This window comes from Castor canadensis, chromosome 17 (genome assembly GCF_047511655.1).
Source record: "Castor canadensis chromosome 17, mCasCan1.hap1v2, whole genome shotgun sequence".
NCBI classification, from domain to species: domain Eukaryota; kingdom Metazoa; phylum Chordata; class Mammalia; order Rodentia; family Castoridae; genus Castor; species Castor canadensis.
In genome coordinates, this window is record NC_133402.1 from 68,151,058 (window position 1) to 68,171,010 (window position 19,953).

Below are 19,953 nucleotides of genomic sequence, written 5' to 3' on the forward strand. Positions count from 1 at the left end.
CTGAGCACCCATGTCTCCTGCTCGATCGTTGTACTCCTCTTTATTGTTTTTATATATGCACAGATTTCCTCCAAACCCATACAGGGTTCTGCTTCTCTGTATTTATTCTGAAATATGGTATGTGTACAAATCCATGCAGTGTTTTAAAACATCTGCCACGTGAGTTAAGAAATGGAACGGCACAGAAAGGAGACTGTGGGTAACAATTGTGTACTATGTATTTCACAAAGCTCCAAGAAAGGAATTTGAAAGTTCTTATCACAGAGAAATGATAAATGTTTAAGGACACTGATATGTTTAACTGGATTAAATATCACAAGAAGAAAACCTGACACTAGCCCACTAGTAAGTATAATTGTAATGTTTGTATGTATCAGTAACATACATTTAATTTTTAAAAAAGCAATGGAACACTACCAGTACCTTAGAAACCCCTTTTTTGTCCCTTCCTGGTCACAGCTTCACCCATCTACCCAGTATCATGAAATTTACTTTGAGGTTCTCTAATCTTTGAGTAGTACCTTACTTTGTTTGGTCTTATGTAAATGGAGTCAGGTGCATGTAATTCTGTTTGACTCATTTCTTTAGCATAAGTATTTTAAATTCATCTGTGCCCTGCATGAAGTGGACAGCTGTCATTCACTGATTTTCACTGTTACATTGTACATGAGGTGGACAGCTGTCGTTCTCTGCTACATTGTATTCCATGGCTTGAACATACCAGGGTTTCCCTTTAAGAGATGGAATTGATACATAACTAAAATCTCAAAATGATGCTAGACAGTGAGCAAGTGCTTCATATTTTCCTTCCTTCTCTCTACTTCTCTGTGGGTCAGCTGGCATAGAGCTGACCCTCTCAGCTGGAATGGAGCCAGGCCACAGGTGTGACCTGGCTCTAGACCACCTCTCCCATTCTTCTGGAACCAGCAGGCATCACAGATGTCATTTATCCCTTCTGCAAGGGTGAAGAGCAGACCTGGTTACGCGTGGTCACAGCTGCCCACATGAGCCAGATGAGCGGGTCCGGCAGGCATCGGGTGGGAAGTCCGTCCCTGGGGAGGCTGGGGGAGTAGCAGTAACTGAACCTAGCCTGTGGACGTGGGTTGCTTCTGGTTTCTGAGTGTTCCAGACAGTGCTGCTGCCCTTCCCACATACGTAACACACACTTGAGAAATCCTGAGCGTCTGTCGCCTGGTCTCCCAGTGAGATCTGATTCCCGTCAGCAGTGGGTCTGGGATGGAAGGGACGCATTTCAGGCTGTATGGATGCCAGGTGCTCAGAACCACTGACCTCCTCCACTTGTGTTCCCACTGCAGGTTTGGCGCAGGTGCCAAAGTTGTGCATTTCCTGGGACAGGTCAAACCCTGGAATTACACTTACGACCCCGAAACAAAAAGTGTCAAAAGCGAGTCCCACGATCCCACTGCCATGCACCCAGAGTTCCTCAGCCTGTGGTGGGACATCTTCACCACCACCGTCCTACCTCTGCTGCAACACTTCGGCCTTGTCAAAGACTCCTGCTCACAGCCGAACATGGTAGGTTCTGCTCACCTTCCTCTTCCTTCAGGTTGTTCAGGGCTGCGCTCTGCAGTCGGGGCTCAGGCGTCTTTAGTAATAGTATTTTAAACAAAAGTAAGGTTTTGTGGAAAGAAAGCAGTGAGCATCTTAGACAAATAGAAGTAGCAAAAGTACATTATGTAGCAAGTTTCATTAGGTCTGAGAGCACAAGAAAGGTTTCTAGAGTTTTTCTGTCCATCTGTTCATTGTAACTATAAAATTCTTAGTCCATTATCACACAAAGATTCTGAGATTATTCCTAACCCAGAAGTCTGTAGAAAAAACCAACGTCCAGGCTGGAGCTGCAGCTTGCCTAGCATGTGCAAGGCCCTGGGTTCCATCCCCAGCACCACAGCGGGAAAAAAGAGAGTGCCCCATTCAGCATTTTAGAAATTGCTTAGAAAAACGTGTTTTCGGTGAAAAACCACGATAACATGAAAATACAATCAATATTTTTAGTGCTATTTTGATTTCCTATTTTTGTGTTCCTGTGATTACGTAGGATCTTGGGAAGAAGCCCCTCTGAGGTGGGGCATAATGCTAACACTCGCAGGCCTCTTCTGAGGTTTGTTCTGGGCGCACTGGAGGAGGGTAAGCAATGCTGTGTTACAGCTGGGTATCTGAAGAAGTAAAGGGCGAATTAGAGTCAGGTAACCGCCGTCAGGATTGTGAGATAATCTCATCAGACTCTTCTTTTTTGCACAGTTTTGACCTCACTCATGTCATTCACTAGCGTTTGTGCCAAAAGACAGAAAGGAGAAAGGGAGAAGTACCCATCACATTCTTATTCTAGCTACTCTATACGGGTCATGGGATAACGCTGTACAGCACTTGCAACAGTGCCCAGCACACAGTAAGTGCCTAATGAAAGGTAGCTGTTTATTTCGCCCCTATGACTAGTCTATCAAGTAAGTACTGTCATTGTTAATGTCCCTTCTTTATAAATTGACGAGGCTTACAGAGGTCATACAGCTTATCATAGTTAGGTGTTAGTCTGGAATAGCAGAACCTGGACTCGAATCCAGAACTGAAATCCTTAGGAAGATTTGAGACAGACCTTGTCTAAGGTCTATCTCTACAGCCCAGAATTAAGTCTAGCACTGCTTATGGCAGGGGAAGGAAGAGGTACACTTTAAACACTGAACTGTTAGGTCTAGACCCAAGGGCCTTTGTCCTAGGGAGCTCCCTGTGGCTCATGGCCCGTGTGGTGTGTAGCAGAGGGCTCTGGAATAGCACCTCAATAATCCTGTTGCAAATGAAGAAGGCAGAGGCAGAGCTCACCAGAGGGAGGACTTATGCAGCCTCACCCACAACACAATCCTGTGACCAAAATCCTTGATGTTCTGGTGTATTTGAATGCACACGAATACACTCCTATGCACATCGACAAAAACAGGTATTCAGAAATGTGCCCCACCGTTTTCCCTGTTAGAAGCAATACCTATTTTTATCCATTCACCCTTTTTCTTCCACTAAGATTTTCAGAACCTGCTCACCTTCAGGCTTCCCAAAGGGTAGCATTGGTGTTCTTTCCTGACGCACTGTCGGTGTCCCATGTCTCATTACCCATCCGAAATGAGAGTCACACTGAATGTATAGAACTTTCCCCGTTTGCTGCAGACACCCTGCTCTTTCCACAAAACAAGGGCTGAGGATTACAAACCAGGGAAAGGTGACAACAGGCTTGGAAAGTTGTTCAAAACTAAGCAAGTTAGAATAGATGCTACTTGGAAATACAGCCTGGAACCACTAAGCCTTCCTTCTTATAATGTGACAACTTGAGTGTGTGCTGTGGCTCTTTCTGAAGCGTGGCACGTGAGGTGTCACTGTGTTTAAGTTCTCAACCTTTCCGAGCCCACACGGACTGAGTTGATCATGAGACTTGTGTTCCTGTGTCCTTCCATCTCACACTTTCTAATGAACTGTTTGCAGCTTGCAGACTTGGTCTGTACACTGGCTTTCTCTTGTGGCTTCTGTAGAAAGGTATGCAGAACTTAAACATTAACCCTAATTGCGTTGTTCTCTCAATGTTCTCCCGAGTCAAGAAGTCTTCATTTTCTTAGGAGAAACAACCATACGACCCTTGTATTTAGTTTTGTGTCTTTTTTGTTTGTTTCATGTAATTGTTTTGTTTTTGCTACTTTGCATGATAATTCATCCTGGCTTTCCTTACCTTCTTCAATTTGCTGCATTCTTCCAAATGCTGTGATTCTCAGCCCTCAAGATGCCTGGTTATGCCCTTTTCTAGGAGCACGTGTCAGGAGCTGTGTCCCAGCTGTCCCTCGCAGAGGTCCCAGCTCCACCCCAGCCTTTTGTATCCTCAGAAGAGCGAAAGGAGCGGTGGGAGCAGGGCCAAGCCGATTACCTGGGCGCAGACTCCTTTGATAACATCAAGAGGAAGCTTGACACATACCTGCAGTAGAAGCGCTGCCGTGGTCCCGTGCACTTCACTTTGCAGGCACTGTCTCTGATGTGTAGTGTCCAGAGCTGGGTGGAGAGAGGTCTGTTTCCATGGCCAGAGGCGTCCACTAACTCATCAGCTGAGGGTTTGTGGATAGCGGGCGAGAACTGGGAAAGGTATGAAGTGCTAATTCTGTTATGTGGACGGTGTTCTGCTTTGTCCATCCATCTTACACATCCTGATGAATGTCTGCAGCTTTCAGACTTGGTCTGTACACTGGCTTTCTGATTTGTGCAGCTGATCGTTCAGAAAGTCAGGTATGCAGATTGACACCATGTGTGATAAAGGAACCTGATATAAAGATACTAAGATGGCTCTAGAAACTCTTAAAATGTTACAGAACCAGGCTCCAATCCGTCTCCTTTAGAACGGGACGTGGTACCTATCCCCTTGCTTGCTTGCTTGTACCCTTCACTTGACCTGTATTTTAGTATTTGCCCAAAGGCTGCCAGAGTGGTAATTAATTCTACTTTCAGGTAACAGCAGCCTTTCCTAACACTGCCGAGGGATTCATACACAAACACACACCCCACAGATGGCGTTAACCCATTCTGTTTCCTCATTGCAGCTCACCAGTTTTCTATGCACCGTAAGACAGCATGCAGAAATGCTTTTGTTCAGTTCTGTATATCTGAAAAATAGCAGTGTGTTCTCTGATGGTAGCACTCTGTATGAAAAATAAAGACTTAATGTCATATCTTGGTTGTTTAATTAAGTATTCCCTACCTCATCCTTGAAAAAATGAGGTAACTTTTCATAGTATGTAGAGTTTGCCATAGTTTCAAACTAGTGTAAAGCCTGACACAGGTGTGTGCTTTGAAGTTTGTTATCTAAGAGACTTAACACTCATGTTCTGCAGAGATGGTGACAGATCTGACAGGTGAGGCAAAGTGACAGACATCAGTTTATCTGTCAACCTACGTTATGTCCCCACTAGCTATCTAGATAGAATACTGGAGCCTTGAAAAGATCATGCTGTCAGTCTCTGACCATACGTGGTAATTTTTCAGGACAGCTGGAACCAGTACCGGACCCAGTACCTTCTCCTGATTTTTGTCCTAAATAACATTAAGTGTAGGTTTATTAAAGTTACAGATGATTCTGGGCCACAAGGGGTGGCAAGCTAGGGAAGGGTGGCATCCAACAGAACCCTTTAAAACTAAGATGAATAACCCGAAGGAATTTGAAGGAAGCAGAGTAGAGCACGACTGTTCGAGCACCCGAGGCTTAACTGAGCAGATGCTGCGGTGGCTTTGTCACCTAGTCTCTGTAATCACCTCCTTCACCTCATCAATACCCAATGTGAGTACACATTTCCTATGGCCAAATGAATACACGTGGGCTCGGACACCTACAGGCAACAATGGCTGGGGCCACCATGGAAGCCAGTTTCCATGAGCTCAGAGGATCCCGAGGATCTGCAGAAAATGGGAAATGACCCTTGGAGACGAAGTAGCTACTGGGAGCTGCGGAGAATGAGTTGCTGTGACCTCGGAGTACATGGTTTACCAAGCGTGCATCGCGTGCTATGGTACAAAGACCTCTAGATCACTTTAGCTAGTCAGAACTTTGCCTGTTGCCTTCTGGGCCCCTCATTGAGACAGATTTAAAATAGAGACTCACCTTCAAATACCTGATACCACCTTAATTTGTATGGCCACGCAATATGCATTCCAATAGGGTATTACAAGAGGTAGGAAACATAACATTAAATTTGGGAGCCAAACATTGTATTGTTTTGTGTTGTATTTACTACCTCCTCTTGCCTGTTTTTAACAGAGCATGAGAAATAAAGCCTGAAGGTGGAAAAGTTTACATCATTGACTTTTAAGATTTTTCTAAAATATTTAGGAAAGGCTATTAACTTTTAGAATCAGAACTAGTGCTATTTATCACAGAAAATAGCATACGACAGAAGTGAAGGTGTGTTAGGCTGTCTGGCTGGAAGTCACCAAGCCAGGCCGACAGCTTTCCTTCCCTCAGGGATGGTCTAATTAGGTGGGTTACTAACTCTGTTCATGCAAAGTTGCATAATTAAACTACAAAATCTTTTTCATGTAGCCAAAAATGCCAAGGATTACTTAGTAAGACCTATACGAAGGCAGAGCTCAAATCCTAAGACACACACCTGTACCATCAATATACCTTTTTTTTTTTTTTTTTGTGGTACTGGGGCTTGAACTCAGGGCCTCCACCTTGAGCACCTCCATCAGCCCTACTTTTGTGATAGGGTTTCCCAAACTGTTTGCCCAGGCTGGCTTCAAACCATGATTCTCCTGATCTCTGCCTCCTGAGTAGCTAGGATTTACAGGTGTGAGCCGCCGGCCCTTGGCTACCCATCCTTTTTCATCTCCATATTACCACTGGTGGGTAGAACAGCCTTGACCACAAGACAAACCTGTCCCACAAAGGCCACACCATACCTCTGGGGATTAGCTCTGTGCTCGATCAAGGTCTGTGAGTAAGGCATAAAACGGGTGCTTATCTTAATTCCTCTTATACTTCTATGTCCCTGTTGTACCCTTTGCAAGTATTTTAATGTGTTAAAAAACAAATATTTGATTTCTTACCTGAGCAAGACATTATATCTGTCCTCATGTTTTTTTGCAAGTCTTATCCAAATAGAAACAAACAGAACTTTGGCAAGTACTGTAAATAAAATGTGGAAAAAATACACCAATGCATTTCACATTCCCCAGCAAGCAGAAAGTTTTCACTACCTGGGGATGATTTCATTGTTGGTGGTTGGTTCATAAATGACATAGGATTATTTTCTCGATCAATCCTAGAGTTGTATTTTAAGGGCAAAATCTATGATGGTTTAGGGTACTATTTGTAAACATAGGTATCCTAAGTCCTTTTTTTCTTACAAATGAAATTAATTAGAATCAGTGTTTTAGATCAAGGCATTTTAAGTAAACTGTATAAATTCTGAACCAGAATTTTAATCATTTAAATTGAGCAAAATAAAAGCTGAGAACGAGTAAATTATGAGCACTTCAATAAAAAGATTATATAATATAAACATCTTCACAGAAATGAGTTAATGAAAAATTTATTTCCTTTAAAGAGAAAATAAATTATGGCACCAAGGAAGCTAATAAATTTTTGAAGTTTTTATTGATTTTAAATTCAAAACAAAATCCAGTTTGAAGCACAATAGGGATTACAATGCTTTGATCTACTCTACAGCTACTGTTTTATGCAGTAATAAAACAGAATCAACAGCAATACCATAATGCGCAGTCTTCATTCCAGTGGTTTATGTATTTTCTTAGGATGAATTAAATTTTTTTGTTTAACACCACTTAATATAACTGTACAGAAACAAAAGGAACTTTTTAATGAACTGCTCAAGTTACCCTTATATGCATGTGTTTAAAACATAACCATAAGCACTTGGGTCAGAAGCAAGCTGTCTTTGCCTTGACAGTGAGTTTGAAAGGCTTCACTGTGTGATCAAGAAGAGTAAGTAGACTGTGCGGGGTTTTGTTTGCTAAAGTCTGTTTACACTTAATCTCACTGGAGTTATCAGTATCCACAGAACCCAATACCACATTTCATGAGGTTCTGATCAACCTGAGTTTTCTGTGTAAGGACAGACCTACAGCAGCAGGTCAAGAACTTTTCCTGGCTCCTGATGCTAGGAGACAAAGCCCACGCCAATATTCCCTCTCACCCCTGCAGAGAGGTTTGGTCTTGATGAATCCTCACCTGTGGCCTCTGGGAAGATTCTTGCTGGCTAATCCACTGTCCCCTGGGGCAAGAGCCAGGGCACCAGAGCAAGAGCTGGTGAGACATCTGGCACAGCCCTCAGCTGTGCCCTCTAGCACAATGTTGCTTCAAACCTCTTCAGAAGTCTCTTCTAACATTGTAAATAAAGTTTTAGCTGTTCTGAAGTCTGTATTGTGGAGCATGAAACATCCATTGTAGTAATTTGGATTCAAGAACTTTCCCTCAAGGTACTAAAACCACTGATTGCCTAACCTGATTGGTGAATTTCTAGTTATTTTAAATATGACTCAAAGAGTCACCTACAGTTCTGTGGCAATTGACAAAACAGGTAAGAAAAACATAAGGATGAATTGCTGAAGTTCCAAACGTGAATTCTGTTTCTGAACACATGACATTTTTACATTCAAGATTAAGATGTCTTTAAGGGTCGAAACGACTTTGGAGGTCATCCAGCCCAACTTCCATCCAGACATCACCACGCCGCGCACATATAGCAGTCTTCTGAATTATAAAAATTTATAGTTATTTCCAAAAAAAAAGCTACATAAATAAAAAAGTATCTATTTATAGAAATCTCTATTTAAATTCCGTAATTTAAATATTCAAATCAAATCAGGTAGAACTGCTTCCTCTGATCCCCACAGACTGTATTTACACCCTGTGTATACAAAACAATGGATGTAGTACCACTCAACTAAAAGGGAGAGAACAGGGCTGTGACACAGTCCCTAATTTGTTCATGAACATAAAACTGCAAGCCACGGATGTGAATTATCTCTCAGTGAAGCTGTAAAAAAAAAAAAAAAAAAGAAAGAAAAAAATCACAAATAACTTGCTAACTTGGACTTTGGTCTCTCATTTAAGGTTAGTTTTGGAATGAAATTAGGTTTTTAGAAGTCCAGTAAAATCAGTCTCTCTCACAGTCTGTACATGTGTGAAAAATTTACAAGGACAGTGAACCCACTTATCACAGTCAGGCTTTGGTGAATAACCAAGTATGTCTAACATAGAAAATAAGTCTCTACTGATCAACAGTATAAAAGCTTGGCCCTTGTTTAACATGACAGAGCTGAGTCCTTGGAAGGAAACACCCAACACAGACACTTGAGAAGCTGAGAAACAAAGCAACTTTCCCTCAAAAGGTTGGTTTAGGCCACAGTGTATAACGGAACTTATTGCTATCTGAAGTATCATTAAAAACAGGTTCATACGTAGCAGAGCCTACATGTCAGAAACACTTTTCACTAATACAAAGCAAAATGCCCCCTTCGGAAGACACTCTAGATCTCTCACTCCTAAGTCTAGTATTTCACTTGAAAACATAGTATCTGATCGAACTGACCTTACAAATCCCACCATTATAAATCAATTAAAGTTCTGATTTCGTTGATTTTCGCTTGCTTCGTGTCACTTGTGTTGGTTTTCTTCATCCCGAAGGCTCCTGCTGCAAGCTCTCTTTTTGTGTTCTGTATTTTGAGCATGTTTTCTTCAACAGAATCCTTCACAATGAACTTCAAAAAAGAAAAGGAGGAGGAAAAGTGAAATGAGTTAAGTACTTTTTAGGTAACAATATTTGAATTCTTTAATATAAAAAGTCCTTATACGAACAATAAAAGAACTCTTTTTGAGAAGCACAAAGGCACAACAGTGCCCACTAAAAATGAAAAACTAAAGTCTGAGACATGGAATGTTGGGGTACAAGGAGTCTGCAGTCTTACCAAGTGTTACACAGCTCTGAAAGTAATTGATAAGAAGCTGTTAGTGCCTTTTTTTCTCACTACAGAGAGACTATTTAGAACATGTTAGAACCACTAGGCTAAGCTTCCTTTATCACCCAGGATGAAAAGTTTGCTCACATAAAAAAAAAGGCAGGAAGGACAGAAGTCACATCTTAGAACCCAAAACCCTGTTAAGAACATCACACACATAAATTATATAGGTACTCCCAACTACAGCATTAGCAAAATGAATTTAGTATTCTTCATAAAAAAGCCAAATGAGGGTTTTCCAGATGAAAGAATTGGGTTTTTATCCAGTAGTTTGTAACACTGAACAAAATGGAAAGAAAAAAAAATGTGACCTTCTTCTCAACAGATACTTAAGAGCATTTGATAAAATTCAACATTTAATTCTCTTAAAAACCTTGACTTAAAACCTCTTGCCAGGCACCTGTGGCTCATGCCTATAATCCTAGCTATGCCTATAATGCTAGCTACGTGGGAAGCAGAGATCAGGACTGAGGTTTAAAGCCAGCCCAGGCAAATAGTTCCAGCCACCCTATCTCGAAAAAACCCATCACAAAACAGGGCTGGCGGAGTGCCTCAAGTGGGAAAGAGCCTACCTGGAGAGTGTGAGGCCCTGAGCTCAAGCCCCAGTACTACAAAAAAAAAAAAAAAAAAGCCTCATTACTAGGAATAAAAGACATGTCCTCAACCTTACTAAGGATGTAAGAAAACATACTCAATGTGAAAGTATTCCCAAAAAACAGAACAAGCCTATCATTACTGCTACCAAATGCTGTATAGAAGTTGTCGTTACTAAGAAGCATCATAAACTCCACTGAACTCCACAGGAGAGCTAAGCAGATGCTCCCTGTGTTCCTGCGGAAACACTCCTCAGACTAAAGCCGTTCTCCAAGGAATCATAAATGTAATAAATCTTCAGAAACTATTTCTTAAATGGGACTTAGTAACAAAGGCCCAAATTTGACGAACAGTAACAGCAGTGACAACACAATTTTCAGAATGAATGGTAGTAAGAACACTTTATCCAATCGGATATCAGAACCTGCTTTGTGAAGCCACAGAATCATAAAGCAGTGTGAGAGCAGGAGAGGAGGGGAGCAGAACATTCTAGAAAGAGACCTGTATCTACATCTCACTAGAAGAGGATGGACTGTAAAACAAAGGTGACTGAACAACTGGGTCTTCATTTGGCAAGACCTGAAATTGTCTCACAAAACATAAAATCTTCCAGAAGAATCAGAAAAATACAGAATAGTTTTTAAAATCTAGACCTATTTTAAAAAGACTGACACATTAGAAATCACAAAAATTCTGAAGCTTTCTCATGACAAAAAGCTCTGAAGTTTCAAAAGCAAGCAAGAGCCGAGACTAAGCCATTCTAAGCACAGAACACCACTGAATGTCAATGTGTAAAGGAGGCTTTTAACTACAAATGTGCATTTGTACTGCAACTGAAACTGTCAAGATACAAACAGGCCATGCACAGAACATCTATGAGCAAACGTGAAGTATGTTCAGGATAAATGCGAATTCATGTATGCTAATTAGCAAGTAAACATCACAAAAGCATAAATTTCTACCAGTCTCACACATTACAAGCCCATTTGGGGTTTATTTGTCTCAGTAGTTCTGGGTATAAAATCCAGGGCCCTGTGCACGATAGGCAAGTGCTCCCAGGCCTATGTCCCCAGCCTATGAAGTATATTCTGAAAGCAAGTCGTCGTTCTCAGGTGCTAAGAATGGCTTTGCAGAATACTGAAATCCGAGACAAAGCAGAATGGTGACGGCCAGTGGGTGGGGAGGGAGAGATGGGGAGCTCTTGTTTAATGGGTACAAAGGTTCAGATTGATACAACAGAAAAGTGCTGCAGATGGATGGTAGTGATTGATGGTTGCACAATATTGTGTGTATACTTAATGATTAAAATAATGGCAAAGTGGTGTATTTTGTTGTATATATTTTACTACAAAAAAATGTGCTGATCAAAGCCAATGGCTCAAGCCTGTAATCCTAGCTACTTGGGAGGCAGAAATTAGGAGAATCATGGTTTGAGGCCAACCCAGCAAAAGTCTGTGAGACCCAGTGTCAACCAATAGCTGGATGAGGTGGCACACACCTGTCCTCCTAGCTACTGCAGGAAGAGTGAAGTAGGAGGATTGTGGCCCAAGCTGGCCTGGGCAAAAAGCAAGACCCTATCTCAAAAGTAACCAGAGCAAAAAGGGCTGGAGTCATAGCTCCAGTGGTAAAGCACCTGCCTAGCAAGCACAAAGCCCTGAGTTCAAACCCTAGTATGGCCAAAAAAAAAAAAGTCATTATACAGTGACTCTTCAATTCATGTTTTAAGAAAGAGAATATGCTGTAGGATAACACAAGTATAATGCTATTTATTTTTACAATAAAAAACTTCAAGTTGAGATTTATATGTCATTACATATGCTACAGACTCAGTGTCCATGATCAGTGTATCTTAAAAGTATTCATGAAGGAGAAGAAAGGTGAGCTTTCCAGTCTGCTCTCCGTAATTCTCCCTCGGTCATTGCATGTGTTTCTGTAAACCTGTGTTATTTAAAAAGCATGGTAGCATAATCTTGAACAGCTGATTTTAAGAACTCACTTTTGTGATGATCACCTCCTGCTTCTGGCCCAGTCGGTGGCACCTGTCGAAGCACTGGTCTTCAGCAGCAGGGTTCCAGGCCTGTAAGAACAGCAGCTCCCTGTTACGGCAGACACATGTGATACTATGCACTGTACCACTTCAGCATTCTGATGGAATTCAAGCACCAACACTACAAACAGCTCCCCGTCACCAAGACAGGCAGGCAGGCATCCTCCTGTCATCTCACTTCACTTCTAACACTGTAGGATATCTCTTATTGGAAATGCTTGGGACCAGAAGTGTTTCAGATTTCAAGAGTTTTTCAGATCTGGAATGTCTGCACAGACATTACCAGTTGAGCATCCCTGATCCAAAAATCTGGAATCCAAAACCCAACACTTGTTGAGTGTCCTGTCAGTGCTCAAACAGACTCAGACGTGAGAGCATGTCAGATGACAGAGGTCAGCCTGTGCCTAGTAAAGGACCAAAGAGATGGGTCAGGACCCAACAGAAATGTTTCCTGGTTATCATTTTAAAGTGACAATATGTATGCTCAACAGGGAAACAGGTCATGCATTCTCTCAGATGACTTAGTTTATAACAGATGCAATTCTTGGGCCCATTTATGGCAGTTTTCTCCCTTTTTGCTGGTCTTTGGTTTTTTTTCTTTTGTTTCCCTCCATTCATGAAATAAAAGTACAAGAAAGGTTTTATGAGTAGTCAACAGTCCTAAGTACTGTTTAAGACTTTGTTGATGCAATTTTCTGCATCTCTTCATGATACTGTTTTGACTTCAAAACTTAGCTAAAAAGGACCATACTCATGAGTTGTTTCTTAAGCTGAAGACTGAAATGATGACACAGTAATGGGAAGGGCAACCTAGAGACAGGTACTTAGTCTGCAAGGACAAGAGCCAAACTGTCAGGGCCTGTTGGAGTCAAGAGCTTTCACATGGGAACTCTGGGAAAATTCTGGGGACCGAAACAGGGAAGTTGTGGGAACATACATACACACAGGAAACAGGAACACAACATACACACACATGTGAACGACAGACTTTCTAACACAATTTATACTCAGCTGTTACCTTCTTTTAAAGTTTCCTTTGGACCTAGGAAAGGACAGCTTTGCTATTAACTTGATGCTAGTTAGATTTTGTGCTCTTTTCCAGTATGGAAGTCATGTTTAAGGATATACTTATCTCAGGATTTTCTAAAAATGTTACAAAGACCTTGTGTTTCACAAACATGTTGGGGGCAGGCAGTACTGGAGTTTGAACTCAGGGCCTCACTCACAAACACATTTTTAAGTTGTTAACCAAGAGACAAAGTTTTTTTTATGTTGCCTGTATTTTATCTAACAATCTAAATGACAAGCTAGTAATATATATAATGACTACTGGAAATCCAATTTATCTCATGACGATATAAAACTAACATGTAGGGATTCTGGAAGCAATCAGCTTCATGACCTCGTAGGAGACATGAAAATTTCTTATCACATGAAATTTATGTAAAGGTCAAAGATTTTCATGAGCAACTTTTAAAACAGTCTTACTTTTGCGGGGCTTGGTCTTTGTTTTAAAGTTACAAACAACATTAAGAAGGTTACCATATTCAGTGAGAAACAAGCAACTTACTACAAACCGCTAACACATTCTGACAGCATTTTTAAACCGTAACTACTAAAGACTGAGTCTCTGGTCTGCTTTATAATAATAACTATTCCTTTTTTGATAATAACAATCTTCTCCTTGTATATGAGTGTAAGATTTTAGGCAAGACATGCTACCTCGGGAATTTATTCTAAACTTAAAACTTCACCCACAGCACTAAGGCCAATACAAAGCAATACCATCATGACCTGCACCCAAGAAACTCGGCTTTATAATTAGTACTGGGTTGAAGAAGGTCACACTCAAAAAACAAATCATGGTACAAGCATACCACTGACCTAGGAAGCCTCACCAGAATAAAACATGTATCTCGATAAAATTACCACACGATGAATCCTCAGAGTTTCAACTGACAAAGTAAAACAGCAAATCTTAACTCTGTGAATGCACAAAAATAGCACAGGGCTACTCAAGCCCACATAGTGAACCCAGGACAAATTAGACATCAAAGTTATTTCCAGGTCCTGACATCCTGAACTGCCCCTCTGAGTGCTCAGGAAAATGAGTTCCTGGTGGATACAGACTCAGGTCACGTGGCTTGAGTAATGTTCAGAGTGAATTTTGGATCTCTGACCTCGAAGGCCTGCAATGCACAACCACAAGTAACTTCACCATATAGGCACTAAACTTCACCCAGAAGATTCCATTAATGGTATCCCTTTCTCAACTTACAAGCCTAGACCATCTGCCCCCACATCACCTATGACACATTTAAAAATGCAGTATTTGCAGTATCCAAAAGTCCTACATCTCTTATGAGGACAGAGGTTTAAAACTGCATGCAACCTAATTCTTAGGCACACTGCATAGACCTTAAGGCCACCAGCCCCATGACAGTAGCCACTTTGTCTACCTTATTATAAATAGTCATACTCCAATGCCTGGATCACACCCTGACACAAAGCTTGACTTGATTATATCCTACACTCATTCCAATGAATAGTGTTTATTCTGCACTCAAAGAGAAGTAGCATAGTACAGCACTACGGTCCTCAGGCACACAGAAGCTGACCTGTTTTGCATAGCACCTGCTGAGTGATGTTGGGCAAATTATTTTCTGTGCTTCAGCTTCCTCGGCTGTAAAACAGCGATAATATGTTATTGCCTTTCTAGGGATGCTATGAGGATGTCAGTTGTAAAACACTTACGAGAAAGCCCTCTATATACACATTTACTAAGATGCTGTCTGAAGTTGGTCCAAGAATTTTCACAATCAATTGTAACTATGAAGGTATTTACCAAATAGTATGTGCCTTTTATTTCTTTTGAAGGAATAACACTTTGAAAAGTCTAAGAAACTACTTACTTAGATCTATCTACTTACTGGATCCATCAAAAACACTCGAGAAGCTGCGCAAAGATTCAAGCCAACTCCACCTGCTTTTAAAGATAGCAGCATTATAGTTGGAGATCCTGCCTCAGTGTTTTGGAAACATTGAATTGATTCAACTCTTTTCTTTTGGGCCATGGAACCATCCAAACGAGTAAACACAAATCCTGAGGCTCTAATAGTGAAAAGAGACAAGTAATATTTACTATACCTTAGGAAAAAAAAAAAAAGTGGAACAGCAGCCAATCTTAGTTTGATCAATTCTATCTTTAGTTTATTTGCGCAGTACTAGGTGTTGAACGAAGGCCTGTGTGTGCCCGGTAAGCACTACAGCCCCAGCTCTCACTAACTCATTTATTTTTTCCTCACTAATTAAACAGATGTTTACTGAGCACCTATAACATGCTAGGTACCGTAGTCAAGTTTTTTCCTGATAAATTCAGAACTTCACATTTAAAATCCTCACTACCAGAAAATATGCTATTGTGACTCTGAATATCATGTTACATAGGTGAAATGACTAAAACATCAAATCAGTTTTGTCTTTGCTATCACATCAATCCACTTATATAAAATCCTTTTAATCAAGATGAAAACATCATGGAACTTACTTGAGTGGCGTTTCTATTAAAGACAGGAACGTTGTAAACTGAGAAACAACTAAACTTTTTATGCTAGGGTTCTTCTTTCTTAAGTCAATCAAAGCATGCATTAGCGCATTAATCTGAAAGACATTAAGGTACCCATTAGCCTCCACTTCAATTGGTAAAATACATCTGGCATTTCTAAAACTTTAAAAACTGTTTATTGTCATGTATTTGTTGTGCACTTTACTGGCTTCAGTGTGGTATTTCCACACATGCATAGAATGCACTCATTAAAGCACATTTTATTAAGAGAAAACTTCTGCCATGTTACTTAAGTAAAAAAGGAAAAGACTAATTTTTTAAAAACTAAGAGTGAAAGAATAATAACCTGAACTCATTTTCTCTTGCCTCTCAAATTCACCACTTAAACAAAAATCCAATAGCCACGAAAAGAATATTCAAATGCCAGGATTAAAGGTAGAATTACCATCTTTGTCACGTGGTATGTGCACAGCTGGGTACTTTACCTTTGAACTGGATGTCCACTCCATATTGGACTTTCTCTCACTGTCACACGCCAGTTCTTCTGGAGGACATTCTAGCAAATTGTCTCCATGTATATCATTTCTACACAGAGGGCATTTAGCATGTGGCTGTAAAAGAAAGAACAAAATATGAGCCACACTTATCATAGGAACAGAAAAAAAAATGCCCCAAGTTTTAATGTATGGTAAATTTTGTATATGTCCTCACACTAGCATTGTATTAAGGAGTTTTATTACACTCATGGATTTGGGACAGATCTGTGCTGTGAAGTCCAGGCAGTGTCTCAAACGCTGTGTGTGCATACATGAAGAAGGTGCAAGTCTGTGATCCTGACTTCCAGCAAGAGCTCAAAATAGTAAATATTATAGCACTTGCCATCAAGAAACATAAATAACCACTTCTTAATCACAGCAAACTATGTAGAACTTTTCTTCAGAAGAAGAAAAACCCTTCCTTAATGGCTTATGGAGCTGACAGTTCATAAAGCATGTAACAACTTATGAAGCCAACTGTATCTGCTAAATCCTACCAAGTTCATTCACGGCAACATCTACTCTTATCCATTTGTACTAAGATCAGCTAAGAAAATGAGATTATAGCTTAAATAATTAGATGCCACCACAATCAAAAAATGATCCAGAAACTAAAGCTACGTTAGCGATCAGTGCAGTGGGCCCCCTTGGCGTGGGGAGAGGTAAATGACAGGGATGTGTTTACTTCATGATCAAGTGCTACAATCTAACTTTTGCGTTTTCTACATGCTACATGTATATTTAAAATGTTAAAGAAGAAATACACTAGCTGAAAGACTGCTCAAAGTATTATTCTGCCTCAAAAAATTTTACCAAAAAAATAATCTGCACCTATTTTATCCAATACAACAGCAGACAGCCACATGTGTCACTTAAGCCTCTGAAATGTGGCTGAGCTAAACTGAGGTGACAGAAGTATAATACCAACTTTTGTGAAGACATTTTTTTTAAAGTATATACTTTATCGTAGTGATAATGCTTTATTTTAGATACATTGGGTTAACTTAAAATACACTGTTAAAATTAATGTCATGTCTATTTAGTTTTTAAAAATACAGCTACTAGGAAAACTAAAATTACCTGTGTCATGCATTATCAATGTACTCACTGGATGGCAGTGACCAGAACTAAAAGAACTAGGATCGCTGACCGTGGAGCAGTGCCCTATTGTGAAGAGTACTGCCCTATTGTGCAGGAGCTTAATTATGAGAGACGTAAAACCTATCGCAACAGTTAACTAACCACAAAAGATGCATTACTAAATCCAAGTGCAGAAGTCCTTATTCTCCCGTGGACCTGAGTTTTCATTTCATTAAGAAACATGTACCACTCCACCAAAATGAATCCATACTGAGCAAAAACTAACCTGCTCATTCTGAATGACTTGGCAAATGCAAGGTTTACAAAACACGTGTGCACAGTGTGTTATCACAGGAACTGTCAGAGAATCCAAGCAAATTGCACACTCCTCATCTGAACCTGAGCTCAGGATTAGCTTCATCTTCCTTATTAGCTTCGTTCTCAGTTCTTCAGGAGTATCGTTTCCTAGAGAAAAGGCTGAAAAATTAATTTCAGAGCAAGATTTACAATATGACTAGACAAATTAATGCACATGATATATAAGGAAAAGTTTTGCTTCACTTTTTCTGGCACAGACAAAAATCATGAGAAAAAATTTGAAATTTTAAGAAAAACTCACAAGAGAAAATAAGAGCCAACTGATATAATGCACCTCATTCAGAAGCATCATTACAGTATCTGCCCATAAGGCACAGAATGAAAGGCAGATGCACTGTGGATTTCCACCTAAGGGTATCTGTCTCTGGAAATTCTGCAAAGATTCAAGTCTAATTCATTGGTGAGTAATTCTTGGGAATATTCCCAGTCAAGTCCACAGTATAAACAATGTCCATCAGACCACATGAAAAAGTCCTTACTCTGACTGAAAATCTCTAGCACGTTATAATGGTGTGACCCAGTCACAGTCCTTACCTGAGGGGCCGCTGGAAGACACTGCGCTTGTAAGAAGATGAGTGTGGCAACAAATCTGTCGCAATCTAAGCAAGAGACCCAGGACGTCGGCATAGTGGGCAAGGACAGTCCCTTCATTGAAGTACCTGGAGACAGAAACGCCACAAATCACGAAATCCTCTCAACTTCTCCGGCAACCACTCCAAAACAAGAATGAGAAACAACAGCAAACCCTACCTTTAATGAAATGGAGGTCTGTAACAATGAAGTGCAACCTACAAGAAATGGCTACAGACCTCAAAAATCCGCCACATCACAGTTCTTCAAAATGCATGTCAACAGCGAAGGAAAAATGCATTTCTCATGTGCCGAAGAGTAAGGGCACACCTGGCAACTGAGCATCCCTGCACTACAAGGAGGGAAGGCAAGCTGAATTTGGAAATACAGCCGGCAGTGTGGTTCGGCACCTCACACTGGAGGCAACTCTGATGCTTCACTAATAAAACCTAGAACCCACTTGCAACCCTGAATCACAAGTAAACACACCATGACTTCATATGTTACAGATAAGCAAACACCCAGTCCAGACAGAACCCAAGAAACTCAATATTAAGTGATGATCAGCACAGAGCCAGGTAGTCATGAAAGAAAACTCACCAGAAAAATGTTGCCACAGAGCAAATAGAAATTATGACCAAGGACACTGCCATGACTTAACATCACTCATTAAAATGGTTCCGTATAAAAATATGCCTTAAAGCAAAGACAAAGAGCATTGAAAAGATATGGCAAGTCAATACAAAGAGATGAAAGATGAGCTCAGACAGCCTGACAGTGTGAGAGAGAAAAGCAAACTACCAGAGAAGGGAAGACCACACTAACCAGCATAAAAAAAGCAGCCACTAATAAAACCATAGCAAAGGATGTGGGAGAAAAATATAAAGAATTAAAATAATGCCTGTGAAAAGCAGACAAGACACATCTATGACACAGACAGAAATAAGACAGAATGAAACACCATACTTAAAGTACTTTTTCCTACTGAGGGAAGGAAAAAATAGGAAGTCATAGAATCCAAAAACATAAAGCCTTTAAGCCCAAAGATTTAAAAGGTACCACATGTTCCAAGAGAAGCCAACAGAGAGGTGGAGGGATGAAGAAGGGAGAGAGAGAGAGAGAGAGAAAATCCAGTGGTACAATGTCAGCACAGATTCTGAAGAAAGAATGCGTGATGCAATCATTAAGTATCTGGGCAATCTGTAGTTAAGTATTAAAGTGACAGAAGAAAAAGCGTCAAATGGTGGAAAGCACAAACTTTAGAGCGAGACATGTGGTTCGAAACCTGATTCTGCCAATGTCGCTATTAACCTGGAAAGGCTGCTTCACCTTGGGTCTTGAGCCTCCTCGGCTGTAACACGCTTGCTACCTGGCAGGGCTACTGTATTAGAAAGTCAGTCCAAGTAAAGCCTTCAGAACACTGCATGCACTATGCTAAGTGCTGCTACCATTAGTAAAAATGACGACAAACATTTCCGAATTATTTCTGAATGTTATGTCCAAAACTGACCTTGTGACCTGAAAACAAACTGCTCCTCCTATAGACTTGTCTCTGGGGATGCAGTTCCACCCTTCTAGTCACTGATGTGAAAAGTCTAAGTTATAGATGACTCTTCTCTCTCATGACCCACATTGCATCAATCAACAAATTCTGATGGCTC

The 19,953-nt window shown here is 40.6% G+C and overlaps 2 protein-coding genes across 12 annotated transcripts in view; one reads left to right on the top strand and one right to left on the bottom strand.

Annotated features, from left to right (window-relative positions):
- Window positions 1–4,713, top strand: part of Gyg1 (glycogenin 1) — a 30,317-nt gene extending 25,604 nt beyond the window's left edge. For 3 of the 5 annotated variants that reach the window (XM_074059257.1, XM_074059254.1, XM_074059255.1), the window contains 3 exons: window positions 1,317–1,536; window positions 3,490–3,540; window positions 3,806–4,713. In XM_074059257.1, coding sequence (XP_073915358.1) covers window positions 1,317–1,536; window positions 3,490–3,540; window positions 3,806–3,979 — 445 coding nt within the window. In that variant the 3' untranslated portion in view covers window positions 3,980–4,713. The remainder of the gene's footprint in view (window positions 1–1,316; window positions 1,537–3,489; window positions 3,541–3,805) is intronic. The other 2 variants (XM_020158334.2, XM_074059256.1) reach the window with 1 other exon arrangement.
- A 2,406-nt stretch (window positions 4,714–7,119) lies between these two features.
- Hltf (helicase like transcription factor) overlaps window positions 7,120–19,953 on the bottom strand; it is a 44,773-nt gene continuing 31,939 nt past the window's right edge. For 2 of the 7 annotated variants that reach the window (XM_074059252.1, XM_074059251.1), the window contains exons 19-25: window positions 18,257–18,381; window positions 17,631–17,809; window positions 16,214–16,339; window positions 15,711–15,823; window positions 15,094–15,274; window positions 12,113–12,193; window positions 7,120–9,264 (exon numbers count right to left, since the gene is read on the bottom strand). In XM_074059252.1, the coding sequence (XP_073915353.1) occupies window positions 9,112–9,264; window positions 12,113–12,193; window positions 15,094–15,274; window positions 15,711–15,823; window positions 16,214–16,339; window positions 17,631–17,809; window positions 18,257–18,381 (958 nt within the window). In that variant the 3' untranslated portion in view covers window positions 7,120–9,111. Of the gene's footprint in view, window positions 9,265–12,112; window positions 12,194–15,093; window positions 15,275–15,710; window positions 15,824–16,213; window positions 16,340–17,630; window positions 17,822–18,256; window positions 18,382–19,953 lie in introns of all 7 variants that reach the window. The other 5 variants (XM_074059250.1, XM_074059253.1, XM_074059249.1 and 2 more) reach the window with 4 other exon arrangements.